Source organism: Mytilus californianus, unplaced genomic scaffold, assembly GCF_021869535.1.
Source record: "Mytilus californianus isolate M0D057914Y unplaced genomic scaffold, xbMytCali1.0.p SCAF_26, whole genome shotgun sequence".
In the NCBI taxonomy this organism is placed as follows: Eukaryota; Metazoa; Mollusca; class Bivalvia; order Mytilida; family Mytilidae; genus Mytilus; species Mytilus californianus.
Window position 1 is genome coordinate 2,416,848 of NW_026262675.1, and position 27,713 is coordinate 2,444,560.

At 30.3% G+C, this 27,713-nt stretch overlaps 1 protein-coding gene across 7 annotated transcripts in view; it reads left to right on the plus strand.

Annotated features, from left to right (window-relative positions):
• The window catches only part of LOC127732674 (ral GTPase-activating protein subunit alpha-1-like), an 88,198-nt gene that overhangs the window by 33,298 nt on the left and 27,187 nt on the right, over positions 1–27,713 (plus strand). For 5 of the 7 annotated variants that reach the window (XM_052241838.1, XM_052241839.1, XM_052241843.1 and 2 more), the window contains 17 exons: positions 1,007–1,183; positions 3,542–3,598; positions 6,014–6,097; positions 11,700–11,801; positions 12,024–12,188; positions 12,730–12,920; positions 13,662–13,760; positions 14,232–14,387; positions 15,223–15,354; positions 16,377–16,502; positions 21,118–21,176; positions 21,555–21,663; positions 22,510–22,620; positions 23,227–23,295; positions 24,720–24,830; positions 25,318–25,530; positions 26,430–26,579. In XM_052241838.1, coding sequence (XP_052097798.1) covers positions 1,007–1,183; positions 3,542–3,598; positions 6,014–6,097; positions 11,700–11,801; positions 12,024–12,188; positions 12,730–12,920; positions 13,662–13,760; positions 14,232–14,387; positions 15,223–15,354; positions 16,377–16,502; positions 21,118–21,176; positions 21,555–21,663; positions 22,510–22,620; positions 23,227–23,295; positions 24,720–24,830; positions 25,318–25,530; positions 26,430–26,579 — 2,111 coding nt within the window. The remainder of the gene's footprint in view (positions 1–1,006; positions 1,184–3,541; positions 3,599–6,013; positions 6,098–11,699; positions 11,802–12,023; positions 12,189–12,729; positions 12,921–13,661; positions 13,761–14,231; positions 14,388–15,222; positions 15,355–16,376; positions 16,503–21,117; positions 21,177–21,554; positions 21,664–22,509; positions 22,621–23,226; positions 23,296–24,719; positions 24,831–25,317; positions 25,531–26,429; positions 26,580–27,713) is intronic. The other 2 variants (XM_052241841.1, XM_052241844.1) reach the window with 2 other exon arrangements.

Below are 27,713 nucleotides of genomic sequence, written 5' to 3' on the forward strand. Positions count from 1 at the left end.
TATGTATCCGAATTCTTCAAAAATGCTAAAATTATCATTGATACCTTTATCTAACGTCCATTTCAAGTATTTTCTTGAAGGAATAATGTGGAAAGAACTACTTAAACTTAATCGTGCTTTGTAAACATACACAAATTTTACGAATACGTCTCTTGTCCGTTATTTACCATTGTCAAGTCAACATCTGGTTTTAAGAATATGTGCCTTCTAAAAACAAAAGTAAAGTTTTTTGAAAACGTAATTTTGCACAAATAAAATTTCTAAGACAGATACTAGTATGATAATGTTGCACACTTCGAATGATGCACTGTCAATTTAACAGTTTATGTCAGTACATCCAATTTGTATCAATAGTCAAGTTTAATATCGTTTTTATGTCAATCATTTTTTATATGATGACCAACTGATTACCATGCTTGCCTTTTGTTACTTAGTCTTAAGGGATTAAAATCGGGATATGACAAAAAATGTCCGGCTGGCACAAATATTTTTTGGAAGCCCTTGGTCAATGTTAAGTTTTTGTGGTTAAGTCGGTTTCAAAGATACATCAACAGTGTCAATAATTGTTTAAATTTGAGTTATGCATTAATACAAAGCAAGACATATCCCTGTTAGCATCTTATTATTTTCAGTGATTTCCCAAATTTTGGCTTTTTTGCATTTAAATCCAGAATATTGATTTATAGCCAGTCGTTGTTATAGAAGTTTCTTATGTATGATAAGCCTTTGAATGTATTGACATTAGCTTGGGAATAACCTGAAAATCTAGAACCCATATCATTGAAAAGTTACATAGTGTGTAAGATCTGTATTGTTTGATATAATTTCTTATTACGTTTTAACCAAACTAAAAAAATTATATTGATTTTTTTTAACATGCATATACCTGTGTACAGTGATGTACATAACAACATTGTTTGATATTTGTGTGTAATAGATAGTTGATGTAGTAAGCATGTAGTAGTCATTAACATTGATATGTAGTGTTGAATGTGATTGTTTGTAGGAGCAGGAGGAAGTAGATCCAGACCTGATTTAGGAAAACAAAGATCAAGCAGCAATGTTGCCTCACCTACTCACTCTAGAACACCTTCAAATGCTTCAGATACAGCTCTGTACGTCCACTCAAAAACAACTGAAAATTTTTTTACTGACCCAGTAGAGTTTTTAGAGCAATTGAAGGGTAAGGTCACTTTTTGAAGCATTTTGTTAAACTTCACCATTAAGGTAAATTGGTAACATTGGATGCTTCAGATTCCATGAAAAAATGTTATAAAACAGACAGTATCATTTTGAAATATGTGCCACAACCAATACATGATGAGTCAACAGGATAAGCAGTGGAAATTAAATAGATGGGTCTGATCATAATTATAATGTTCAGATGTAAATTTATTGATATTTATTGTAATTATCAGTAGTGAATGGTGCGGAGCTACTGTAAGTTTCAAATAATTAAAAGTAAGGGGACATAACACTTTTTTGTACTTCAAAAATTTGTTTCTTGACTTGCATTCATGTTTTCTCAAACTTTGAACATTTTGAAACTGAAAAATATGTGTGTGGTAAATAAAGTGTTGCTTGTGCATGACATAGTGTATGTTTTAGATTACCATTTGACCATGAATTTGTAAAAATGAAGAGGATAAATTGGTACCAAAAGTTACATTGCTTATTGCATTTCCTATCGGATACTTGAATCAACTGTGCTGTTTTTGTATTGTAAGGCAGTTATTCTGTTTCAAGAATCCATATTTTCTTGTAACTGATCTGATCTACTAAATCTAGTCATCTTTATCAAGATATTGTAAGCTGTTCATGTAAGAATTTTACCAATGAAACAGTAAGACTCCGTTTATTTTCCTTTATTTTGAGTTTTGTTTATATTCTGTTTAAACATTTTATACTTCAACTCAGAGTGGGTGGGATACTGTATTAACCTTGTCTGTCCTATCTTTTGTCCATTTGTCCATTATTTTTGATAAATTTTACTCTGCATTATATTAAATAAATATCAGATGTATGATCTATAACTTTATTTCAAATGAGTTGTAGTGAGTAATTTTTAGTTCTGCTAGGTAGTAACTTCCAGTTTGAAGATTCTTTAATAAATTTTCATAATACCTACTGGGCAAGAACATTTTCATCACTTATTTCTCAGCTTCTGTATAAATTAATGATTTGATATTTTGTCTGGAACTTTATTTAAGTGATACGTACTGTGTAAGCTATTTTCTGATCTTCTGGGCAGACAGACACTTCCTGTTTTAAAATATTTATATTTTTTATACACGCTGAGCATGAACTTTTTTTGTTAATGTCCAATTACTAATGGGATATTATTTGCACATGCAACTCCTTGTTATTTCAACTCACAATTTTTGTTTTTAATTATGATGTGATCTTTTTGAAATATGTGCCAAATTAAGGTTTTGACCCAGATTTCACGGTTTACTGAGAGTTTTGGTTTAAGGTAATTTACCATAAAGTTGTAGTCACATCAGCCTGAAACTAAGATCACATGTTCATTATGATAAACTTTTGAAAACATATTAGGGTTTTGCTTGTTTTTGTCTGTGATGAAAGTTCTGACAGACTTGGATGTTTCTTTGCACATAATAATTAAGATTTTTGACCAATTTTGAAAATTTAATCAATACTAAGGCAGAAACTGTAGACTGTAACACAGCAACAATGATCAGCAAAACAAGATTTACGAAAAATACCATTGTGGCTGAAACCATCAATAACCTAACAGGAGTTATTGCCTCTAAATAATGATTTTTGTTTTACAAATTCAAGCATGTTTCATTCAATTATCTTGAAAACTTTTAATAGATAGACAGAAACTTGTATGTTGATATAGCATAAAATTTAAGTGACAAAAGAGATTTTGAAAAGTGTCAATATGATTTCAACCATCAATTGACTGCTGATAGGAATTATTGCCTTAATAGGGAGCAGTTATGGCTGTTAGTAGTCTATAGTTGTTACTTAAAAGTACTGTGCAGCTAGTCATACTTTTACTGATGAATACATCATCTTTCCCTTTGATTTCCCCATTGAGACTCTGAGAAAACTAATGTACTGCAGAAATCTAAACATAAGCAACATGGCATTTACTTTGTGTGTAATTTATGGTAACCTTGGTTTTCATCAATTTATTTAAATGCTGTTGAAGTAATTGTTTGAAAAAATCAATGTTTGATTATGGAATTATTTGGCCTAATTTGTTAATGATATTCTGACTTCATATTTGTAATAAACTTGAGTTGACACTGAAAGAAAATAATACTTTTAAAGTCATTAGTCCACTTAGAAATAATAATAATACTATCATTGGAAAGCATTTTTGAGTGTTTTCATAAATCTGCATGGACTTTTTTCTCTGGAAATATTGAAGTATGAAAGAAATAAGAAGTTAATTTACCATGGCATGTGCCTCTAAACAGAAGTCGTTAATTGTAATAATTGAAAAGATATTCTAAATGATGTTATATTTTGAACATTTTGTAACATGTAAGTCATTGTTATGTTTCAGGAAGCACAACACTTGCTTCACCAAAAGATGAAGACAAAAGCAATGATGTAGAAAATGGTAAATATTATTTTTTATTAAAGTGTACTTTGAATTTACCATAACTTGACATTGGGATGTAACATTGTATTATATTGCTGTTAAATAGTTGGATATGCTGTTATGATATGCCGGTAAACTGTCATAGTGAAATATAGAATATGTCATTAGAGTGTGCTTTTAGTTTATAACAGCTACAGGATAGGATGTGTATTGAGCATGCTTGAATAAGTATTGTATATTTTTTAATGAAAAAATAAATAAACATTTCATTCCAAATAAAGCTGCACAAGTGATTGATGTAAAGAAGGTACTGTACATTCACTGACCCAAATAATACAAAACATTGTCTTCCTGTCTCTCTATATTTGATATTACTCAAAAACATTCATTGGCAATCTGGCTTTGGTTTTGGTCTTGATCTTAAACTGATTTACAAACATCATAATGTATCTTTTGACCTATATGAAAAAAATACTGATTTGACAACAATACAGACATATTAAATGCTTCGAAGAAAGAGATAAATAGATTTTAGAACATAATACTTTCATAAAGTTAACTAACAGAGAATGATATGTCCATTCACTACCCTGGGATTTTATATAATAAAGACAAATAATGATGGCAAATTTTCACAGGGATATTAACTGTTTGCATATGTTGGTTCAGTGTATGTTTTTTAGATACACGCTTTAGAATTTGATCATTACAAATATCATTTTATACTCACTAAGAGATAGGGGTATACTTCTTTACCTCATCTGTCTGTCTGTCCTATGAAATTTTCCTTGTTTCTCAGGAACTACAAATCAGAGCTTCCTGAAAATTTGGTATTTAGCATCATGTGAGCATGATATCCTGTTTTCACATCAATTGCTCATTAACTTCCTGAATACTGATACTTATAGCCTGGGTATCATCAGTGAGCAGTAGCTCACAGTACATCTTGTTTAACTTCAAACTTTTCAAATATACACATACAAATGTGGGAACCTAAAGCCAATCAAGTGCTGTGTGAATTATAAGATTGAGTTCCATTTTCTATCATACTAGAAGTAAACTGTGAGGACACTATAAATAGATATTTGTGAATACAGCAGAGTCACTCGTTATATTTTCTTAATTTTAGTTTAAATGAATATTCTAATATTTAAAATTTTTAAATATTCTGATGATTCAAAAAACCATCTTTAGTGTTTATCAAAGATCTCGTTGAAATTGAGTTTTCCCATCAGCCTATAATATTTGTAAAATGTAAGATGGGAAGGGACACAACACTAGTAACACAAGAAGTAGGCATAAAATCCGAAACTGGCAGTAATGATGGAAAGGACATCTTGAAATAGTAGGCAGTAAACATAACCAATGACTGAAAATGTAAAAGTTTGTAATTGGTTATCTGATAATAAAAGCATATACGGGTTCCATCCTGTAGTTGCCTTTCAATAATTATTAAGGCTTGCCTCAAATGGTGCAGATGTACACATCAATGTTTTTGAGACCTATAATGGTCAAAGTTAAAACACTTGAAAAGCAGGAATTATATGACCTGTTGGTTTCATAAATTTGACAATCTGATCCTTTTGTCAATATTCCAGATGCTTGAGTTTAATCTTACAATGCAACAGTTCAAACTGTGTTGTGTCAGTTGCACACACCTTTACCAAAAGTGATTTCTACTTAAACACCACAAATGTAATTTCCTTGCAAATTAAGTTTTTCATTTAAGATTTTTCTTTGAAGTTCAAGCTTTATTTTGCTTTGGTATTTTGTGTTGAGCTGTATAATGTCAGAGTAGGTACACATTAAGTTTGCATTTGTTTCAATATATATATATGTATATTAATATTTTAAGTAATTATGATACTGACATACTCTTATACAACCAACAACATCACCTATTTAATGGTATAACATTGTGCACTTATAGTTCAATCAAAAGGTTGTATCAGATTACATAAAAAAAAAACACAATTTACTTTGGCCCATGCTCAACACCATACAATTATTTTGAGGAAGCTGAAGGTATCCTGAGATATTGAACTTAGCATAAAAATTGGAATTTTTTTCCAAATGATTTATTTTTTCACACATTTTCTTTCATCTTTCACTATGAAATTTAAACATAACCTTAGGATGAGTAAAGTTTAGCTCCCCTGAGATTTTGATGGTTTTTACCTGTTCCACCCAGAGTTGTGGAACTATTTTTCAACAACAACAACATCCCACCATCCCCCAAAAAGTGCATGTTTTTTTTTCAGATCAAAAAGCATGTATAGAATTAACAAACATTTGGCTGCAATTTTGGTTTCATACTAATTTTATTATTATCATTATCACAAACGAGTGCTATTTTATACATATTTAATAATTTTGGTTTGTTATTTTGTTTTAATTTTTTGAATTAAGTTTATTTTCAATATTTTCTAATAGGGGTATTTGCTGAAACATCATTTATTTTGGATTCAGCATGTGACATTACTATTATTCAATCTCCACCTGGTAATGTTTCAGCGGGTATGTTCAATGCACATATTTTTTAATCCCTATATTACTAATTTTGGTGTCCATAAAGAAATATTCTGGAGATTTGTAGGTGATCATGTAATGTTTCCATTTGTATTTTGAAAACAATAGATCAACATTTTTTAAAGATAATTTGATTGAAGCTGCAATGTTTTTATAGAGATAAGAATAATCAATGCAGGAAAAATGACTCAAATTAATATAATTAAATTGTACAACTATTGCAATAAATTTTTGGGGTTCTCGTAAAAAAACATAAACTCTTCCGAGAAAGATTCAACCATTTTTAAATAAAAATTTTTAAAATGTTTTCAGTTTGGCTATGTGCCAAAATTGACAGTATGTAATCCATTTTCTTCTTTATTGGCCTTGAATGAAATGACCTCCTTTAGCATAAATAACTCTATGGTCACCTCACTTTACAACCTGGGCCAGATGAACCGTCACATCAGACCATATCATATCCATTGTGATTATCAAACTTGCACAAAGGACAAATACATTTATTAAGTAACTTTTCAATGGGTAACTTTGAGATGTGTTTCTATTTCCAAAATGTATTTCCTTTGATTAGATTCAATCATTACAACATCATCTTAATCAAAACTAGAAACAACAGGACATTAAACTTTATTCTTATGTTAACATTTGTCTTCTTTGAAAATGTGTCAACTTCCCTTCAATGAAGTGACAATAATCTGGCAAGATCAGAGAAAAGCAGATTTCTTACCCTTCCTTTTGAGTACTCAGTCAATTTTTTGTCAAAGAAAATTGAGAAATAAAATTGGGAATTATATACCCTCTCATCAAAGAGTGAGGTAGGGATATAAAGTGATACACATGTCTGGTTGTTCGTCCATCTCTTACATTTTTTGTTTCATGGTTTATAATGTAAACACTATGTTATGAACCATAAAATACATGTCATGTTCCTTCCATTTTGCAGTTTTGACATTTACTGTTCAAGAGTAATGCCCCTTAGTTATCTTTAACATATGGATTTTTTGGTTTCCAGACAATATTTAAAATACAGGTTCACAAAAAATTTACGATTTTAGAACAAAACTATGATTGAAATACAGATCCTGTATTTACACTTTGCTCACAAACATCTGAAAACACTTGGTTCTTCTTTCTATTCCGGTAATTTTTATATCAGCCGATCAAATATCTGCCTCCAAATTTTTGAAGGTTTGTATCATTACAACAAAACCAGAGGATCCTTAAAGTTCTTAAAAACTGAAAGTAAAACAGTGCGTTGTCAGATCCTTGTAACAGAAGCGTGGACATAGGATCTATATTAGTACCACTTGACAGAATCTTTTAAGATCTTAACTCAAAAGTCGTGATAAATAAAATACAGGTCAAGTTTAATTTTGACAGTTTTGGCATTTAACATTCAAGAGTAAATTAGTAAATTATTTTTGAAATGAGGATTTTTTTTCTGGTGTCTGGATGATAACTAAAGTACCACTTGACAAAATCTTTTTATATTCTATCATAATGTCATGGACTATAAATAACAAGGGAAATTTGATTTTAATGAATTTGACATTTACTGCTCATTAGTTATGCCTCTAGAAAAAAAAATTGTTTTTTAGTTTCTGAATGATAGAAAATGTTCAAAAAAAAGGTGAGTTTTAAGCTTCCCATCCCATCTAATATTTAAATGTTTATTTTGCTAACTTTTATCAAGACTATGTATCCAATATGAAGACTTTAGCAGAAATGGGTACTGAAACTTATTTCATGATTAAATGTAGATTAACTGCTGTCATTGGGAATTTATAAATATTTGGTTGATATATTCTTCAGAGTTTTCTTTATGGACAATAATTTGTAACAATTTTTTACTAACAATAGATACATGTATAGTTATATCATTTTAAAACCCTGTATTTTTCTGAGCTACTTTCATGACTGATTGTTATATTGCTGAAAAATTGTACATGGCTGATATGACTGAATTGGCCAAATTTTAAAGTTATTAGAAAAAGTAAAGTAAATAAATCTGTAATTAAGTGTTACTATTTGAAAATGGTGGCTTTACAATAGATTTCTCATAACAAAGTTTATATTATATACTATTTTATTTTTAGTATAATTTATTGTAAGTGCAAATTTATTTCTATAACTTAAAGAGTTTAACAGTGTTTAAAGCATCTTATTTTCCAAGAGATCAGTTATGTAATTGTAAAGTCAACTCAGTGCATTGAGAGATATATTGATGCTTAGGTTGTTTCAAGCTTAAGATTAGATCCACATTTTGATTGATACTACTGAAGTATATGTAAAGCAATCAAGGGAGACTATCAGAAGCAGCAAAGGGTCATATATGAAAATTACAAAATGGAATTAATGTTCAAATTGGTAATCATAAAGTAATCAAATCCCTATTAAATCAAAGCTAAAACAAATAAATATTGCATTATATTTTCCCGAATTTTTAGCACTATTAGTATTTTATCTGATAAATTTTTTTGATGTTTAAAAATATAAACCTTGTCTGTAATAAACCACTTGAAAATCAATTAAAGTAATATTTGTATGCATCAAAGTTGCAACAAAGAAGTCATTATCACAAAAAAAATAGAACAAAGGAAACATTAAAATGTAAGGATTTAATAACGGATGCTATAATTAAACATTTTCTAAAAACAAAAACAAAATAACAAAAAAAACCAAGAACTCTTAAGTGGAAGAAAGTCTAATCTTCAGGTAAGTAAGAAATTGATATAGATATTATACAAAGCTTTGAATTAAGAATTTTCTTTAAATACTATTAAGTATGGATATTTCATTTGCAGGATTTACTTTCTTTAAAAACAGAGATTATGTGACAGATTTATATCTGTTTAATCCATCTTAAGCATTTCTAACATTGTCTTTGATTGGCTGATTTTCATATTTCATTAAATTAACTGGTGCAAACCAAACCATAGGATATGGAGAACTAATTGTCAAAAATTCAAATATACTTTAAGTGAGAAAATTTTAAATATTTCACGAAAAAGCAACTGTACTTGAAGGACGATGAAGAGAAAAACTGATTTTAAAACAATCACATGACATTATTCTGATCACCTAGCTTTGGATAATTTTCAAAATTTGTATATCTTCTTTCAATTAGAAAAGTGTCTTGACCTGCACTGATCAACTTTGTATTTTGTTAAAATTGTCTTAACAATGTATTTGTCTTTGCTAAAATGATTTATTACATTGGTAGCATTGAATTATATTGATTTCCCAGTCAAATAAAAACCGATAATTTCACATGTGAAATAAACGTGGTTATTTCACTCTGTGACGTCATACAACAATAGGCGTTGTCAAGACGTCGATAACGTCGGATCAAAACAAATTGTGAATGCGTAGAAAAAAGATATAGTTCCTTACATTTTCTACATTAATTTCATTAAAAAAAGCCATTTGCCAATGTAATAAAAAGAATAACTAATCAAAGAATTCAAATATCGAAAAATATTCAACTCGTGACCGAACAGCACTGATAATTAACTCATGCGCTACGCGCATTCGTGAATTAATGTGTTGTTCGGTCACTTGTTGAATATTTTTCTCTATTTGAATTCTTCGATTAGTTATTCTATAATTAATGATCTACAAATTTTGTAAAATTGTGAAATACACAAAATATTGCTGTTGTAGACAAGAAAAAGGTGGAACTTTTCCAGGGTCTTTTTTGGACCCTGTGACATTTTGTTGAGGAAGATTTCAACACTTTTATTTGGTCAACCCAGCTAAAGGTTGGGTATGGAATATATACCCACCTAACTATGGAAAATCCCATGTTCTTTCTTGTTTGTATTTTCAAAGGGTTTTTCTGCATTTTAAAAACCTCTTCACCTGCTGAAGTACCAAGGTCTTTTAAAATCTCCATGAACATAAGTTAATTTTTTGCACCATAATTACCATTCAGACTTTTTAGATACTGTCTAAGATGTCATAACAAAACATTGTGGAGATTTTTCTTACCAGGTGTAGACCCTCAGTTATTCACCACCTGATACAAGGAAATTGTCAATATACTCAAGTTAAAAATACTTGTAAAAACTCTTATAGGTAGTATGTGCATTATTGATAATATTAAAAGTATATACTGTACATATATATAGCTGAAGGTCATCCAAGTGTTTAAGAGTGTTTGTTGATAGATCTGGCTACTTAGGGTTAATTTTGTCACATTCACGTAAAAGTCTTTTTCAATAGAATGGTCATCAGTTTCAAATGTGGAAAAAAATTATCAGGAGACTTCGAGGTGAGTTAACTGTCAGGAATGATCATGTGGGGTAGGTTTGATTTATTTAGTTGTTTTAGATAAAAGCTGAAGCATTCCTTCCTAAAATTCATTTGATATTGGTACTGATACTTCACTTTTTAAAATTATTTAAAGTTACCCGTAATTATGGAAAATCTTGGAGTGTGGAAGATGTATTTCTTTCATTCTTTGGAATGAAGAGTGGTAACTATGAAAATTGCTTTTTTTACTTAGATACGAAAGGCATGACATTTTTACAAGGTGATCCTTTAAACATATCAAATCTGAGTCTTTGCTGATGATGATATCTTTATTTACATTATTATTATTATTAACATTTCTATAAGAGTCTTCCTGTTACATCTTTCCTGTATTAAAGTATTATAATACAGGTTTTATAATTCTTTTGTTTTTAATCTTTTTAATCTATAATAATTCACTGAACTTGTTCCTTTCTCATGTATAACTTATAAATGATGCTAATATAATATCTACAAATAATACTGTGAGTAAATTATGAGTATATTGTTCAGGTCTATATAACATAATGTAAACATTGTCTAGGTATATCAATTTAATCACAACATTATACACTAATATTTTTCCATGTAAAAAAATCAAGGACATATGTTATTGATATAGTGAAATGATTTAAACAAATCTCCCATAAGCTACTAAACAAAATTTTTAAATGCATTATAAATGATGGAGATATTGTATATGTGGTTAGGGATACTATTATTTAAGAATTAAAGAAAAAGTTATATCTGAATTTTCAATTTGGCTGATTTGAATAGTAATTTGTATAAAAACAAATGAAGATGGTCTTTAAAGAAAATTTCGATTAAATACAGGTGTTACATTTATTGGTTAGGTTATTATTTTTCTGTTATATTGTAAATGGATTATTTAGTAATGTGCTTATATGAAGATACCATTGTCAACTTAAATTTTCCGATTTTGACTTTTGACATGTATATGTTTACAGTTGTTTTATTTTACCTGTATTCTTTTCATTAGTATATGAAATGTTTTCATATTATAGATTTAATCCTTTTATGTTGAAGTAAAAGAATTTGTGGAAATAATTTCCTCAACATGTTTCCCCATCTCATACCTATATTCTTTGTTGTCGTATGACCAGCAAGGAGAATGTGGAAAAGTTTCTTTAGTTATAAAATTGAATCCATCTGAAATGAAACTGGAAATTAAAGGTTTAATGTAAATCAATAGTTTAATGAGTATATTACAATTTAATTTTTTCAAAAGAAATACATTATAGCAAAACTTTGTAAATTATATTTTATTTATTTACAGCAGGCTCAGAAGACCAGGAGGTGGCCTCCATTACCATGTCTTCTTTGGAGGATGCAGATAAGCTACTGGATGAAAGTACAGACATTAACTTTGATAAAAGATGTAGGTTATAAACAATACAGTCAAGATAGTTAAAATTTTTGTTATAAGATGTACTTGATAACTTTGTAATATTTCCTGTGGTACATAGTCAAAAGTTTGCTCACATTATTTCCTGGTATTGCCTACACTGCAGTAAGTCATGAGATTATGGTATATCTATATCAATTCTCTACAAACAGATTATGGTTTGGGTAAAAACTTTGATATCATTGGTATTTTTAGATTCCAGATCTCCATCACCTGGATCTGTCAATTCTAGAACTCCTTCACCCATATGTGAATTAAATGTAGAAAACCAAGTACTTCACAAAGACAGTCCAACAGCAGACAGAGACAGTCTACATATAGAAATGGTTGTTGCCTCAGATGAATCTCATCTAGCTACAGGTAAGAAAAAAAAGAAACAAGTCTTCCATATTGAAACATGTTTTATATGGATATGAATTAGAGATAATTATTGTGTAAGAAGTGGTATATATATAAAAGATATGTTCCAATTTAGCAACTAGGGAAATTATCTTTTCTTTATTTACTTGAATGTATCATTGTATGTAAATGGTTTTTATTAAAACATAAATATAATGTTACTGCAACATAAGATTATATTGGTAGGTGTTACTGCAACATAAGATTATATTGGTAGGTGTTACTGCAACATAAGATTATATTGGTAGGTGTTACTGCAACATAAGATTATATTGGTAGGTGTTACTGCAACATAAGATTATATTGGTAGGTGTTACTGCAACATAAGATTATATTGGTAGGCCTAATTCTTTCATTAACATTATGTAGAGTATAAACGGAAGTTTTTATTGATTGATTGATTAGTGTTTGTTTTACTTCAGTGCTAGAAGACTAAATTACAGCAAAATTTTAATTTTAGGTTTGAATTAGTGAACCTTATTTGTATGTTTTATCATTGTAGTGTCAGAATCCTTAGAGGATATGAAAGGGGTGTTAGCTGGAGGCTTGGTAACAGGATGGACACCAGATGTCGCAGTAGGGTTGTGGAGACGCATGCTAGGAACTTTAGGAGGAGTCAATAAAATAGAAGATGCAGAAAATCATGCACTTGTGTTTGAAGAACTCAGTTTATTGATCGAAACAATGAATAAGGTAAATAACAGATCCTTTCATCCAGGTGAAAAAAAAATTCAGACACGAAGGTAGACAACTCTAGCAGCTAAGCAAATCCATTAACAAAAGAAATTGAAAGAGAGTGTACAAGAAAAATAGCAACAGACTTTTGAAACGCTGAAAAAATACATACATCCAATTCATTTGAACTTTGCTGGATACTTTCTTTTTATGCCCCCCCCCCCCCCCCCCCCCCCCCCCCCCGGTAGCGGAGGGGGCATTAAGTTTTACCCTTGTACGTCTGTACATAACCAAATGTTATGAAACTTATACATAATGCTTATTACCACAAAATGCAGATCAAGTTTGAATTTTTGTGTTGTCACTTTAACCGTCCTAGAGTTTTGCCTGTTTACAAATGGAAAACTTGCTGAATTTTTCGTTTCTGTTCTCTAACTTATGTTAGCCTCAACCAAATGTAATGAGACTTATACACAATACTTATTACCACAAAACTCAGATCAAGTACAAATTTGGGTATCGTCACTTTAACGTTCTTCAATTATGTCCCTTTATAACTTTATATGCTATGCAAGCGGGGGGGAGGGGGGGCATCATCTGTGTCCCATGGACACATTCCCCATTTATTATTTTTATACATTCAACAATTATGCAGAAATTTGTATAGATATACTTTTATCTCAATTAAAAAGTTGATTAAATCACAAAATCCTGTACATAGAAATTTATTGCAATATTTGTATTATATCTATTTTCTAGATGAAAGAGAATGCAGGTGTATCATTAGACAATTTGTCATCACCATTGCCATCAGAATATATACCACCACTGTTTTATTTTGCACCATGGCTTTTTGAGGTAATATATTATAATATACTTGAATATAGTTGCTGCAGTAATGTGCATGTTTTCTCAATCCATTAAAAAATGATAAACAAGAAAATAAATAAATCCACCGTATATTAGTTGTAAAAATGAGAGTAGACAACTGAACTAAGGCATCTATTTGACAAACTTTATTAGATAGGGTTAGATTTATTATGCTTATGACAGGATCCAGGTATGAATCTTACTAAATTGGTGATTGACCAGATAGATATGATAACTACTTACATGGCTTGGCCAACATCTTTATGATATGACCAACTGCCTATAAGGCTTGGCCATCATTCCTTTTGGGAAGAAAGCATTACAAATTTTATATCGCCTCCACTAGTTATATAGCAAAAATCACCTGAATAAAAATACCTTAAAAAACTTGATTTTCATTAAAATTAAAAGTTTTCATTGCAATTAATAATAATGATTAATTTCATTTCATGTTTATAGTGTCTATCCTTGTCCAATAAATACAAGAGAGGAAAGTTGTTAGCATACCAACTGTTGTGTCAGATGATAGTTCAACGACACGATGTACCTGTTCCTTCAGAAATGGCCTCACAGTTTTATCTCTTATTACACAGAGGATTAGTGTCAAATGATCAGGTATGTAAAATGAAAAAGGAATCAAAAGATATGAATTATCTACTTGATAAGAGATATTTTAAAATTTCGAGATAGAAACTTGTTACCTCAAGTCTGGGTCTGCAATTTCCAAGTTTTTTATATGGGATACATTCTGACATCCCACAGCCCAACAAGTACTGAAAAGGCTGTCAGATGTCCAAGCAATTTCAGACTTTATAACTATATATATGTTTGTAATAGTCTCTCCTAAGCACAACTCCTCCTAAATAGCTAGACGAATATTGAAGAAACTTGACAAAGCTGTAGAACACTACCTGAGGATGTTCATGAAGGAATATGATTCCATTCCAAAATGTTTAAGGGGAGATAATCTAACATAATTGCTTCAATATATAATAGTCTTTTATAAGCGCAACTCTTCCTAAATGTAAGACTGGTAGTGATAAATCTTTACTCTGTTGCAGAACACTACCTGAGGATGTGCATTTAGGAATATAATCCCAATTCATGTTTAAGGCGAGTTAACTGAATTTGGGGAATGGGGATATTTTTTTGAAAGTTTACCCACAGTTCTAGTTAATTACACTTCATATTGCTTTTATCACTGGAAAAGTTTTGATTTGGGGTCAAATTGGCCCAACAATTAATTATTTTTCATTTTTTATGAAATTTGCTGAGTTAAATATTGAATCTATGAACTTTATAAAGGGCTTATTTCTTAAATAGTGTGAACATGTTATTTTATTGACCTGTAGGACTTTTGGGATTTCTTTTGTGTTCGGTTGTTGTCTAATTGATTTTCACCCTCCTTGTAATTATCTAATGAGTAACATATTCTTTGTATTATTTGTAGGATATTATCAATGTATTGGTAAAATATTGTGGCGTGAAGTTTCTGTCAATGTCTGTAACAGGATCTTCATTATTAGTATTAGACTTTATACAGGCAGCAGGAGCTGTTATTTCAGCTGTCGATATCAACTCAGTACGTATACTTAATAAGGTTATTGCTAATCATGAATTTTCCATGTTCTGTGGTCAGAATTAATTCATGTTGGAAAAAAAGAACTCAGTTCATGTGGACCAACTTTGTATGAAAAAGTGCATCGATGATCTCATGGAATTATTCTCGCCTCTACCATAAGATTTTTGTTTGATGCGATGTCTTGCTTAAAACAAAAGATTTAACAATTGATATTTTATACTCCTCAACCAAGCAATAAGATTAAGAGCATTGACTGATTGGAGCAAAGACAGAATACTGTTTCTAAGAAGGTTGATATGTCTTCCTGAAGACTTACCTTGTCTGCTAGGATGTTAAAATCCTACATAATCTAGTACAAAGCAGTATATATATTCATTAAATAGAAAAAAGTTAAGAAGATCAACATGTAAATTCAAACTAGGAGCCACTGGGAAAAACCATTTCAATTCTGCCCAAAAAAAATCATTGATAATTTTTAATCTATGACATAAAATCAAACAGATTAAGGTCAAGCTATTATTTACATATTTTTTTAATATATCACATGAAATCAAACAGACCTAGAAAAATTGTCATTATGCGATTGCAGGTGCTTGTGTGTGTATTTAAATTCATATTTATATTTATATCGGGTCATATGACCTTTGGCATTATATGTATGGTTAATTAGATTGCCTCCATGAAGTTCTGATACATCATGATAAGTCCATAAACTGTTAATTGTTTCTTTTGGACTTATCATAATTTGGACATACATTTTAGTATTTTATAAATCAGATATGGGACTTTGAGTTGAATATTAATTATTTGACATCTAACAAAATTTTGTATTTATAATACTTGAGGACAGGAATATTGCATAAGATGTTGATATCATTTGTAGTAGAAGAGAAAATAGTATTAAACCATGTTTCTTGCAACAAAATTGGTTTTATCAGATAAGCAATAATTATAGTAATATAAATTACAATTAATAATTGGTAAATACATGTATTATGGCAAAAAAAAATTTTGTATTTCAGTGTCCAAGACCAGAAGCTGTGTCCATATTAGGAGGCCTGACTTGTTTTCCTAATCACTTTACAGAATTTCAAGTGATAGACTCCAATTATCTTATGCTGAAAAAGCTACAGTCAAAAGATTTTAAGGTACTACTGTCAAGTATTTTTTACTTTATAACTTATATGCAGTTGGACTTAGTGAGTACTTTAGTGTGACATATTCTTCATGCTTGAATGGCTTTGAAAAAGGTGTACATTAAAGTAAAATCTCTTGTACCATAAGATGTTGGATCATCAAACTTTCTTGCTGGTGCCAGTTATAATCTGCTCAGTTTTACTGATCATTGAATTTTTGTTTTTATTTTTCATGTTGTACTATAACTTTAGTATCCTTAGATCTATTTCTGGAAACTGTACACAATTGTTAAAATTGATTAAAGAATAGCCTCTTTTTGGAATTTTTATGCCCCTGTTGGTGGCAACGGGTATTAAGTGGTACCCTTGACCATCCTGTCCCATTTTCATTTCAGCAATCTTACTTAAGTTTGCTTCATGCAAATTGTATGAAACTCATACACAATGCTAAGAACCTAAACTTGCAGACAGAGTTTGAATTTGGGCAGTGAGTCACTTACCATTCTAGAGTTAGGCCCCCTTTTGAATTGGCTAATGCAGGCTTGCTTTTGATTATGTAAACTTTCTGGTTTGTCATTCAAGAGTTATGGAACTTGTTTAACACATATTTAAGGCAATATTTTTACCCAGAAGGATATCTTCATGCAAGTTTTTCTACAGAGCCATTTTGCTAAATTCTGATAGTTCTTAATATTTAATTTTATTCTGGCAACAATTTTGATATACCCAAGTAGTGCTTTTCATGCACTCTTGGCTTTGCTGCTTATTAGTCCCCTACCGACGAAGTCGAAGGGGACTTTAGGTTTGCACTCCGTCTGTCTGTTCATCCGTCAGTCCGGCAAATCAGTTTTCCACAATTTTTTTCTTCATGCTTGAAGATATTGATTTGATATTTGGTGTATTGTTTTATATTGACAAGTTACAGATCAAGTTCGAATTTTGTTCTGGTCTGACGATTTTGTGCAGAGTTGTGGTCCTTGAAGTTAGAAAATTCACTCAATCAGTTTTCCGCACTTTTTTTTGTCATGCTTGAAGATATTGATTTGATAATTGGTATAAAGTTTTACCATGACAAGTTACAGATCAAGCTTTTATTTTGTCCCAGTCTGATTATTTTGTGCAGAGTTATGGTCCTTGGACTTAGAAAATTCACTCAAATAATCAATTTTTCCCATTTTTTTTTCGTCATGCTTGAAGATATTGACTTGATATTTGTTATATGGTTTACACCATGACAAGTTATAGATCAAGTTAGCATTTTGTTCCAGTACAATGAATATTTAACAGGTAGGGGACTATGTATTGCCAGGCAATACTCACAGAATGCTTGTTACTGTTATTTTTATACGACCGCAAAAAAATTTTGTGGTCGTATATTGGTATGACGTTGGCGTCGTCGTCCGGCGTCGTCGTCCGAATACACAATGGTTTTCGCACTCTAACTTTAGTTTAAGTGAATGGATCTCTATGAAATTTTACCATAAGGTTCAATACCACAATAGGAAGGTGGGGATTGATTTTGGGGGTTATGGTACCAACAGTTAAATAATTAGGGGCCAAAAAGGGGCTGAAAATAAGCATTTTTGTAACTTCCAGACATAACTTGTGTGTTATTGTATGGATCTCTTTGGCATTGTACTACAAGATTCCATATCACAAAGGGTCGATGATGGGATTGATTTTGGGGTTAATTTCCTCGAAATTTTAGGAATAAGGGGCCAAAAGGGGGCAAAAAACAAGCATTTTTCTAGTTTCATGACAATAACTTGTGTGTAAGTGTATGGATCTTTCTGAAATTTTACTACAAGGTTCCATTTCGCAAAGGGAAAGCTGGAATTGAGTTTTGTGGTAATTGCCCAAAACGTTTAGTAATAAGGGGCCTAAAAAGGGGTGAAAAATAAGCATTTTTTAGTTTCTAGACAATAACTTGTGTTCAAGTGTATGGATCTCTCTAAAATTGTATTACAAGGTACCATACCACAAAGGCAAGGCTGTTATTGAGTTTGGTTTGGGGGGGAAGGGGGGTGATGAATCATAGGGGGGGGGGGTCAAAAAAGGGGTAATTATTTTTTTTCGTTTAAGGAATAAGGGGAAAAAAGGTTAAAAAACTAGGGTTTCCATTTTAATAGACAAATAATTGAGTAAAGAACATTATTTAAAAGCAGTGTAAGGTTGGTAATTCAAACTCATTTAAATATCTCACCTGCACTATGTTTGAATTATGTAAATTGGAAATTTGCCAATTATTTTAGTATAATAAACTTCATTGGAAATTTGCCAATATAAAATTTTGCTGATGAAGGTTTTTTGTTTACCTTTAGTCTGACTATGATGTCATTTTCTATTTTAATAGCCTTATGATGTAGTTAAATTTTTTTTAATACTTTTATGATGTATTTTAATGCGCTTTTATGGTTGCAAATTTATTGTTTTAATATAATAAACTCCATTGGAAATTTACCAATAGTTTGTTTATTTTTAGCTATGACTATGATGTCATTTTCTATTTAATTTTAAGGTTACAAATTAATTTCAGTTTTAAATATTATTGTAAAATGTTTGCCCAAAACATTTATTAATAAGTGGCCAAAAAAGGGGGCAAAAATAAGCATTTTTTTAGTTTCCAGACATTAACTTGTGTTCAAGTGTATGGATTTCTCTGAAATTGTACTTAAAGGTACCATACCACAAAGGGAAGTGGGTCAAAAAATTTTTTGGGGGGGGGGATTTTTTTCCTTTTTTTTTTCTTTAAAATTTTCCATTTTAAGTTGGTTAATTCTGATCACAAAGAGAAAGTTGGAATTGAGTTTGGGGGATAATTGCTCAAATGTTTAGGAATAAGGGGCTAAAAAAGGGGTTAAAAATAAGCATTTTTTTTTAGTTTCCAACAATTAATTGTGTTTAAGTAATTGGATCTCTGTGAAATTGTACTGCAAGGTACCATACCACAAACTGAAGGCTGGGATTGAGTTTGGGGGGGCGTGATGTGTGAAAATTTTCCACTTAAAGTTGGTTAATTATTTCTGATTTAGATATAAAAGCAAATAATAATGATGTGGTTTGATTTTATCAAAAACTTAAATTGAAGTTATGTATATTGTAAATTTAGGTTACATTGGAATTTAAGAATTGGCTTTGGGGTAGGGTTATGGCTCAAACCTTTAAATAATAAGGGAAAAAAAGGTGAAAAAACAAGGGTTTCCAGGTTAATAGACAAATAAGTACAAAACATTATTTAAAAGCAGTGTAAGGTTGGTAATTCAAACTCATTTAAATATCTCACTTACACTGCTTTTAAATTATGTAAATTGGAAATTTGCCAATAACTTTATTGTTAATAAATGCATTGGAAATTTGCCAACAATTTTAGTATAATAAACTTCATTGGAAATTTGCCAATATAAAATTTTGCTGATGAAGGTTTTTTGTTTACCTTTAGCCTTGACTATGAAGTCATTTTCTATTTTTATAGCCTTATGATGTAGTTGAATTATTTAATACTTTTATGATGTGTTTAAATGGGGTTTTATGGTTGCAAATTTATTGTTTTAGTTTAATAAACTCCATTTAAAATTTGGTAATAAAAAAAAATTTTGTTTATTTTTAGCTATGATTATGATGTCATTTTCTATTTTACTTTTATGGTTGCAAAGAAATTTTTATTTTTAGATATTACTGTTAAATGATGCTGATTAAGGTTTTTGCTATGTTTAGCCATGACTATGATGTCATTTTCTATTTTAATATCTGTCATGATGTATTTAAATGGGCTTTTATGGTTAACCAGGAATTTTATTTTTAGATATTACTGTAAAATGTTGCTGATTAAGGATTTTGTTTTTTTTTAGCCATGACTATGATGTCATTTTCTATTTTAATACCTTTATTATGTAATTTCCATTTTTAGATATTACTGTTAAATGATGCTGATTGAGGGATTGAATGCTGGGATTGATTTTGGGGGTAATTGCCTCCAAATTTTAGGAATTAGGGGCCATAAAGGGGCAAAAAAACAAGCATTTTTCTAGTTTCATGACAATAACTTGTGTGTAAGTGTATGGATCTTTATGACATTGTACTGCAAGGTTCCATATCACAAAGGGAAAGCTTGGTTTGAGTTTGGGGGTAATTGCCCTAAACTTTTAGGAATTTGGGGCCAAAAAGGTGCAAAAAACCCAAGCATTTTTCTAGTTTCCAGACAATAATTTGTGTTCAAGTGTATGGATCTCTCTGAAATTGTACTGCAAGGTACCATACCACAAAGGGAAGGCTGGGATTGAGTTTGGGGGTGATGAATCATAAGGGGTTTCAAAAAATTTGGGGGGGGGATTTTTTTTCCCTTTTTTTTCTTTAAAATTTTCCATTTTAAATTGGTTATTTCTGATTTATATATAAAAGCAAATAATAATGATATGGTTTGAATAGGTAAATTAAAAAATTTTAAGTTCTTAGACTACTTTCATTCTGTGTGAGAAACCTATGCTGTGTCAAATATTTAATTACAATCCAAATTCAGTGCTGTATCAAGCTTGAATGTTGTGTCCATACTTGCCCCAACTGTTCAGGGTTCGACCTCTGCGGTCGTATCAAGCTGCGCCCCAGCGGAGCATTTTATTGTTTTCTGTAGGAACAGATAATGATTCATCTCCTAAGAGCTGGAAAGAAAGAACAAAGTGGATATGCTAGGTAAATATTCTTTTCCCAGATGATAATTTTTCATGGAGTACACTCTTTTTAGATGGCTAAACTGAAGTTGATAGATTTTCCATCACTTAATGTCTGTTATTGTAAAAATTCTTAGCATAATCTATGCTTTTCTACTAAGATCAGTTTAAAATTTGATGAGAATTGGTCACATGTTGATAATTCATGGATATTCAGGAAAGTAGAATATCTGATATTCCTTATAAAAAAGAATATTGTGTATCAAATCATGGCACAAAGCTTGATTAAAATAATTTTGTTTTGTTTTGTGTGTGTGAATAAGGCTTTTGAAAACAACCAAAGTGAGCAGATTTTTTATGAAAATGTTGAATTGACAATGTTATATTTTATTTCTAATAGATCAGTAGCAGTTAGTGGGATTGGTATATTTCTGTATGAAGAATTAAGTCATGGTACATTACACCCTAAACTTAATGAGGCCTTTATTGTCATCTTTGGCAATCTAAGGGTAAGTTCTCTTAATCTTTTCAAAATAGACTGTAGTTTTGAGTTTGCCACATAATTTTTAATGTGCAAATTCTCACCGTCCTTCCACAAAAATATGAGGGAGGTGGGATGATTTTATTTATCTTACAGGTGATGGCAAATTTTGTTGTATTATAGTGTTGGCAAGAAATAAATACAAAAAGAACATACAATAAAAATTAGATTAGAAAATCCTTTTGTGTGCTGTTAGAGTATTACAGACAGCAACAACAAAACAGGTATAAGAGAAACAATACTTAAATACTGTATCAAAATATACTGAAATACTGGAAACAATTTCAAATTGCTGAATTTTCTGATATGAAAATTATTCCTTAATAGCAAGCACTGTACATCAGTATATTTTATATGATAATTTGAACCAAGGCAGGATGTTAATTTTAACCCAAAGGCCCCAAAAGAATGATTTGAATGACAATTTTTATATTTATATTTTATTTACAAATAGTATGTATGACCATAAATAACTTGGTTTGAAATTATACTTGCAAATTCTATCATACATCCACAATAAATCCTATTTGTGATTAGATGGAGTTTGACCAATTTTTGACATTGGTTGTGCTATACTATTAAGTATTGAAAATATTGTGTTCATTGAAATCTGACAAGTCACTGCAAATGTGCATGTGGAATAAACTGAGAAATGCATGAAGGATCCAACTGCACATTACTGTCAAGAAAAGGAAACTTAACCAAAAGAAAAGAGATATTATGTTCATGAACAATACAAAATGTACCAAGAATGCATTTAAAAAAACATATTTTAAAAATTTTCGTTTGTTAAAAGAATTATTTGTATTTACAGTGTGTGAACAGAAGTGTTGCTAGGGTTGCTACAGATATGTTAGCAATGTTGGTGGATCATATAAAAGTATTACTTGATTATCATCCAGAATTACCAAAGAGAATTATTGAGGTTAGAATATCAGAAATTATTTAGTCACTCGACTTAAAGGTCCATATAATGTGGTACCATCAATCTCCAATATAAATGGTTAAATATTTAAATCAAACTTAACTTCAGTTTATTGTGATACCTTTTGATTGCTTTATAAAAGAAGTTTTGAGGGTTACAGTAAAAACACTAACTTTCATTAGGTATGTTTGATTGTGTTAGAAAAAATTTGTAGTGCAATCTCAGAATTTGGGACAAAGTGAAGCTTGTCTGACAGAGATGTTAACTGTTTGTAAAATAAACATATTTCCAGAAGGTAGTTTCATATACAGATGCCGTATGGTCTGAAGTTTTGGTCTGGCTTATGTCCTCTATCATTGGCCTCATTTTTATTGTTCTGTAACTGGATTGATAGTTTTGTTAGATGCATATGTCTGTCTCACAAGGTTCGTGTGACCTTGACCTCATTTTCATGGATCATTGGTCAACATTAATTTTTTGGTTAGTTCTGCTTCTTAGATGCTATAAGTAATAGGTCAATTACATTTAGTACATCAGACAATTTAAGTGATAAAAATACAGCATTGACTTCGAAATGCTTATATCATTACACTTATTTTTATGCAGGTTGTGATGGCTACAGTATCAACTTTAATTCCTGTGTCTGGAGTTTCAAATTCTGATGAGGAAAAAAAGGTAAGGTCCTTTATTGTAAATTAAGAATGTAGAACTAATTTAATACTGTTACGTTTGATTTTGTATTACACTTACCTTGTCAGATGTGGTATGATTGCCAATGAGACAACTATCTACCAAAACCAAATGATTTTACCAACTATGTTCATGTCCCGTCAGCAGTTTGACAGTGATATATTGAAACATGTGAGAACTTTTCGTATCAGGTAGTCACCTTCTTCCTGATACTTTGAAATATTGGCTATTTTGATTGTAGTTAAAGCGTTTCTTTGCATAGTTCTTCAGTACTACTGAACAGAATGACTTCAGCTTTGGTCAGCTTCTCAAGTGATCAGTTCTAATGTATGAATGCTTTTCAGATCACTCTGACACCTACTTTTTATTTTCCCATACTTTGAAATATGAAGAGGGATATGCTTAACACAACAATGTGTTCATTCTTATTAAATCTTAGTAACCTATAATTTGAGTTCCTTACAGAATATCTAAAGTGTATCCAAAAAGATCGAATGAAAAATACCAGTAGTAATTTGTGTAGTTATGTTAATGATTTGGACTGTTTATATAGTTCTTTGCATTACAACATATCATTTCTCTGATGTTCTTATTCATATATTTTTTTTTTGTATTACAGCTAATCATTTCTATGGTGTTCTTATCCATATATTTGTTTTGTATTACAGCTAATCATTTCTCTGATGTTCTTATTCATATATTTGTTTGTATTACAGCTAATCATTTCTCTGATGTTCTTATTCATATATTTGTTTGTATTACAGCTAATCATTTCTCTGATGTTCTTATTCATATATTTGTTTGTATTACAGCTAATCATTTCTCTGATGTTCTTATTCATATATATTTGTTTTGTATTACAGCTAATCATTTCTCTGATGTTCTTATTCATATATATTTGTTTTGTATTACAGCTAATCATTTCTCTGATGTTCTTATTCATATATATTTGTTTGTATTACAGCTAATCATTTCTCTGATGTACTTATTCATATATATTTGTTTGTATTACAGCTAATCATTTCTATGATGTTCTTATTCATATATTTGTTTGTATTACAGCTAATCATTTCTCTGATGTTCTTATTCATATATATTTGTTTGTATTACAGCTAATCATTTCTCTGATGTACTTATTCATATATATTTGTTTGTATTACAGCTAATCATTTCTCTGATGTTCTTATTCATATATATTTGTTTGTATTACAGCTAATCATTTCTCTGATGTACTTATTCATATATATTTGTTTGTATTACAGCTAATCATTTCTCTGATGTTCTTTCTCATATATTTGTTTTGTATTACAGCTAATCATTTCTATGGTGTTCATATCCATATATTTGTTTTGTATTACAGATAATCATTTCTCTGATGTTCTTATTCATATATTTGTTTTGTATTACAGCTAATCATTTCTATGATGTTCTGTGTTGTGGATTGGTGTATGAAAATGCCTATTAATTCACTTCTAGAAACAACAGATTCTGATAAAGGATGTATATATAAAGTCTTTCAGGTACTGACAATCATATTCTAAGCCTTTACATTAATACACCATTCCCTTTGTCTTTTTTGTTTTTGGAATATTTTATAATTTGATAGTAGAAAGACCCAGAAGAAAGAAAATATTGATAAGAAATGCCAGAAGACAATTTTTTTCCCCAAGTTATACCAGTTATTGGTTGACATTTTTTTCATTTCTGATTTAACCATTTAAATGCAAAAACTGTTTAAGATAATAAGCTTTATATCCAATTTTGGTTCTTTAAGATTAAAAATAATTTACATATTTTTGATATTTTTCTTTTCATTTTTTGATTTAACAGTTTGAATACAAACAATAGTAAGTTATATATCCTATTTTGTGGTAATAGTTCACTTGATGATTCTTTTTTTATTAAAATAAGTAAGAAAATAAGTTTAGTTTTACTCTACAAATAAGCATGTGATCAATATAGTTTTATGGAATGATAATCATTCTAACATTGACATTTTACTTTTAGATGTTGAATTATGGTGTTTCTGGTCATACTGAGGAAACACTGAATCAAGTAAAGCAGTCACTGATTGGTATGATACAAGATGCAGATTTTGATAACTTACGAGATCTGACATCTAATTATACCAGGAGGCCTAGTCCAGATAAGATGTCTAGTCGGTCAACAGATAGTCCTAAACCAGAATCTCTTGATACAGTCAAACTGGCCGCTAAAACAGTAAGTCATACAAACATAATTGCAACTAAAGAAGTTAATTATGTAAATTACTAACATAGTAGTTATTTTGTATTTCATTCTGCTTGAAATATATTTTATATAATTTTAACTGCTGCTTAAAACAAAGATATACAATTTGTGTACATTACTGATATTATTTACAGTCAATGTACAGTCTTTCAAAATAAAAAAAATGGTTTATTTACCTTCTGCATTATTTAGATTAATTAAGGGCATTAAGTTTTACCCCTGTATGCCCATCGACTGTCTGCCCAAACGTCCCAAAACTAGTTTCTGTTCTCTAACTTTAGTTTATCGCAACCAAATGTTATGAAACTTATACACAATGCTTATTACCACCAAACTCAGATAAGTTTGAATTTGGATGGTGTCACTTTCACAGTTCTCAAGTTATGTCCCTTTATTAATGGAAAAATTGATAAATTTGCCGTTTCTGCACTCTAACTAGTTTACCTTAACCAAATGTTATAAAACTTATACACAATGTCTATTACCAGCAAACAAAGGTCAAGGTTGAATTTCGGTAGTGTCACTTTCACAATTCTTGAGTGATGTCCCTTTGTTAATTGAAAAGTTGCAGAATTTGCTGTATATTTACAAGCAAGGGAATCTGTTAACCATGGAAACATTCTTCTTATTCTTTTATCATGTTTTAATTAGTTTCACACATGTAAAAGATCTGGATTCAGAAAAAGTTCATGCATGTAGCATAATATATCAGCTTTCAGTACCTTCTTAGTTTATAGATATAGCCAGATTTTTTACCCAGAATGGGAAACAGAAGATGGCAGTGTAATTAGCAAATTTATACTGAATGTAAAAAATACATAAAACGAATGTATCAGCAAATATTCAGAACTGATTTATCTTTTGTACAGCTTATAAATCATCTAGTCAACCATTTGTGCCATTTCCCAATGGGATCAGGAGCATCCAGAATAAACAGTTCTATACAGGAATACCATGACTGGGAAGACATGACCTGTGATGACCTCAAGTCAGATCTGTTCTTCTCACCAAACTTGCAGGTTAGTATCATAGGTTTCACATCAGTTTTATTGTTTGAATTTTACAGGATAGCTTTTCTCTTTTTGAGCTGTTGTCTTGACACTATAAAATTTTCCAATTGTAATTCAATTAATATATGATTTATTTATATCTTTATTTTCTAACTTTCTAATATCAGTTATTACCAACTAACTTGATATTTTTGATGTTGTGACAATAAAGTTGCAAGTTATTAAATAAAAAATGTAATACATTTGAGATTTTGAAATAAGAACTCTTGAATGATATATATTTGTAATTGTGTAAGCCGTCTTTTGATACATATAAAGATAAGAAGATGTGGTATGATTGCCAACTCTCCACAAGAGACCAAAAGATACAGAAATTAACAACTATAGGTCATCGTATGGCCTTCAACAATGAGTAAAATCCATACCGCATAGTCAGCTATAAAAGGCCCCGAAATGACAAATTTGATACAATTCAAACGAGAAAACTAACGGCCTGATTTATGTACAAAATAATGAACGAAAAACAAATATGATATACAGCAACAAACGACAACTACTGAATTACAGGCTCCTGACTTGGGACATGCACATACAGAATGTGGCTGGGTTAAACTAGTTTGAAGGCGCGCCAACCCTCCCCCTAACCTGGGACAGTGGTGTAACAGTACAACATAAAAACAAACTATAAAAATCAGTTAAAAAGGGCTTAACTCATCAGATCGATCCAAAGCAGAAATACATCTAACAAAAACACAGAGTGGACGTGGCAGGGTACTTAAACATCCCCACAAAAAAAAGACACTAAGTACAGATCTGAGAGTACTCGCAGTTACTGACAGCTAGTTCAAAGCCAATAACAATTATTTAAAAAAATCATACATCTAAGACTAAAATATCAATCAGTACACATCCAACATCCAATGGATTTAGTGTAAAGACGTCATTAACAGTCAGAGAAAAACTTGACCTTGTGCAATGCCAAGATACAGGTATCTTCAGATTGTAGAGCCAAGAATGTGCATATGTATATAAAAATAATATTTAGTTTGATTTTAAATTACTGATAACAAAATCAATATTAATACCAATAAAAACAATATTCAAAGATCTAATTATAGTGTTGAATTGGTAACCTTTTAGAAT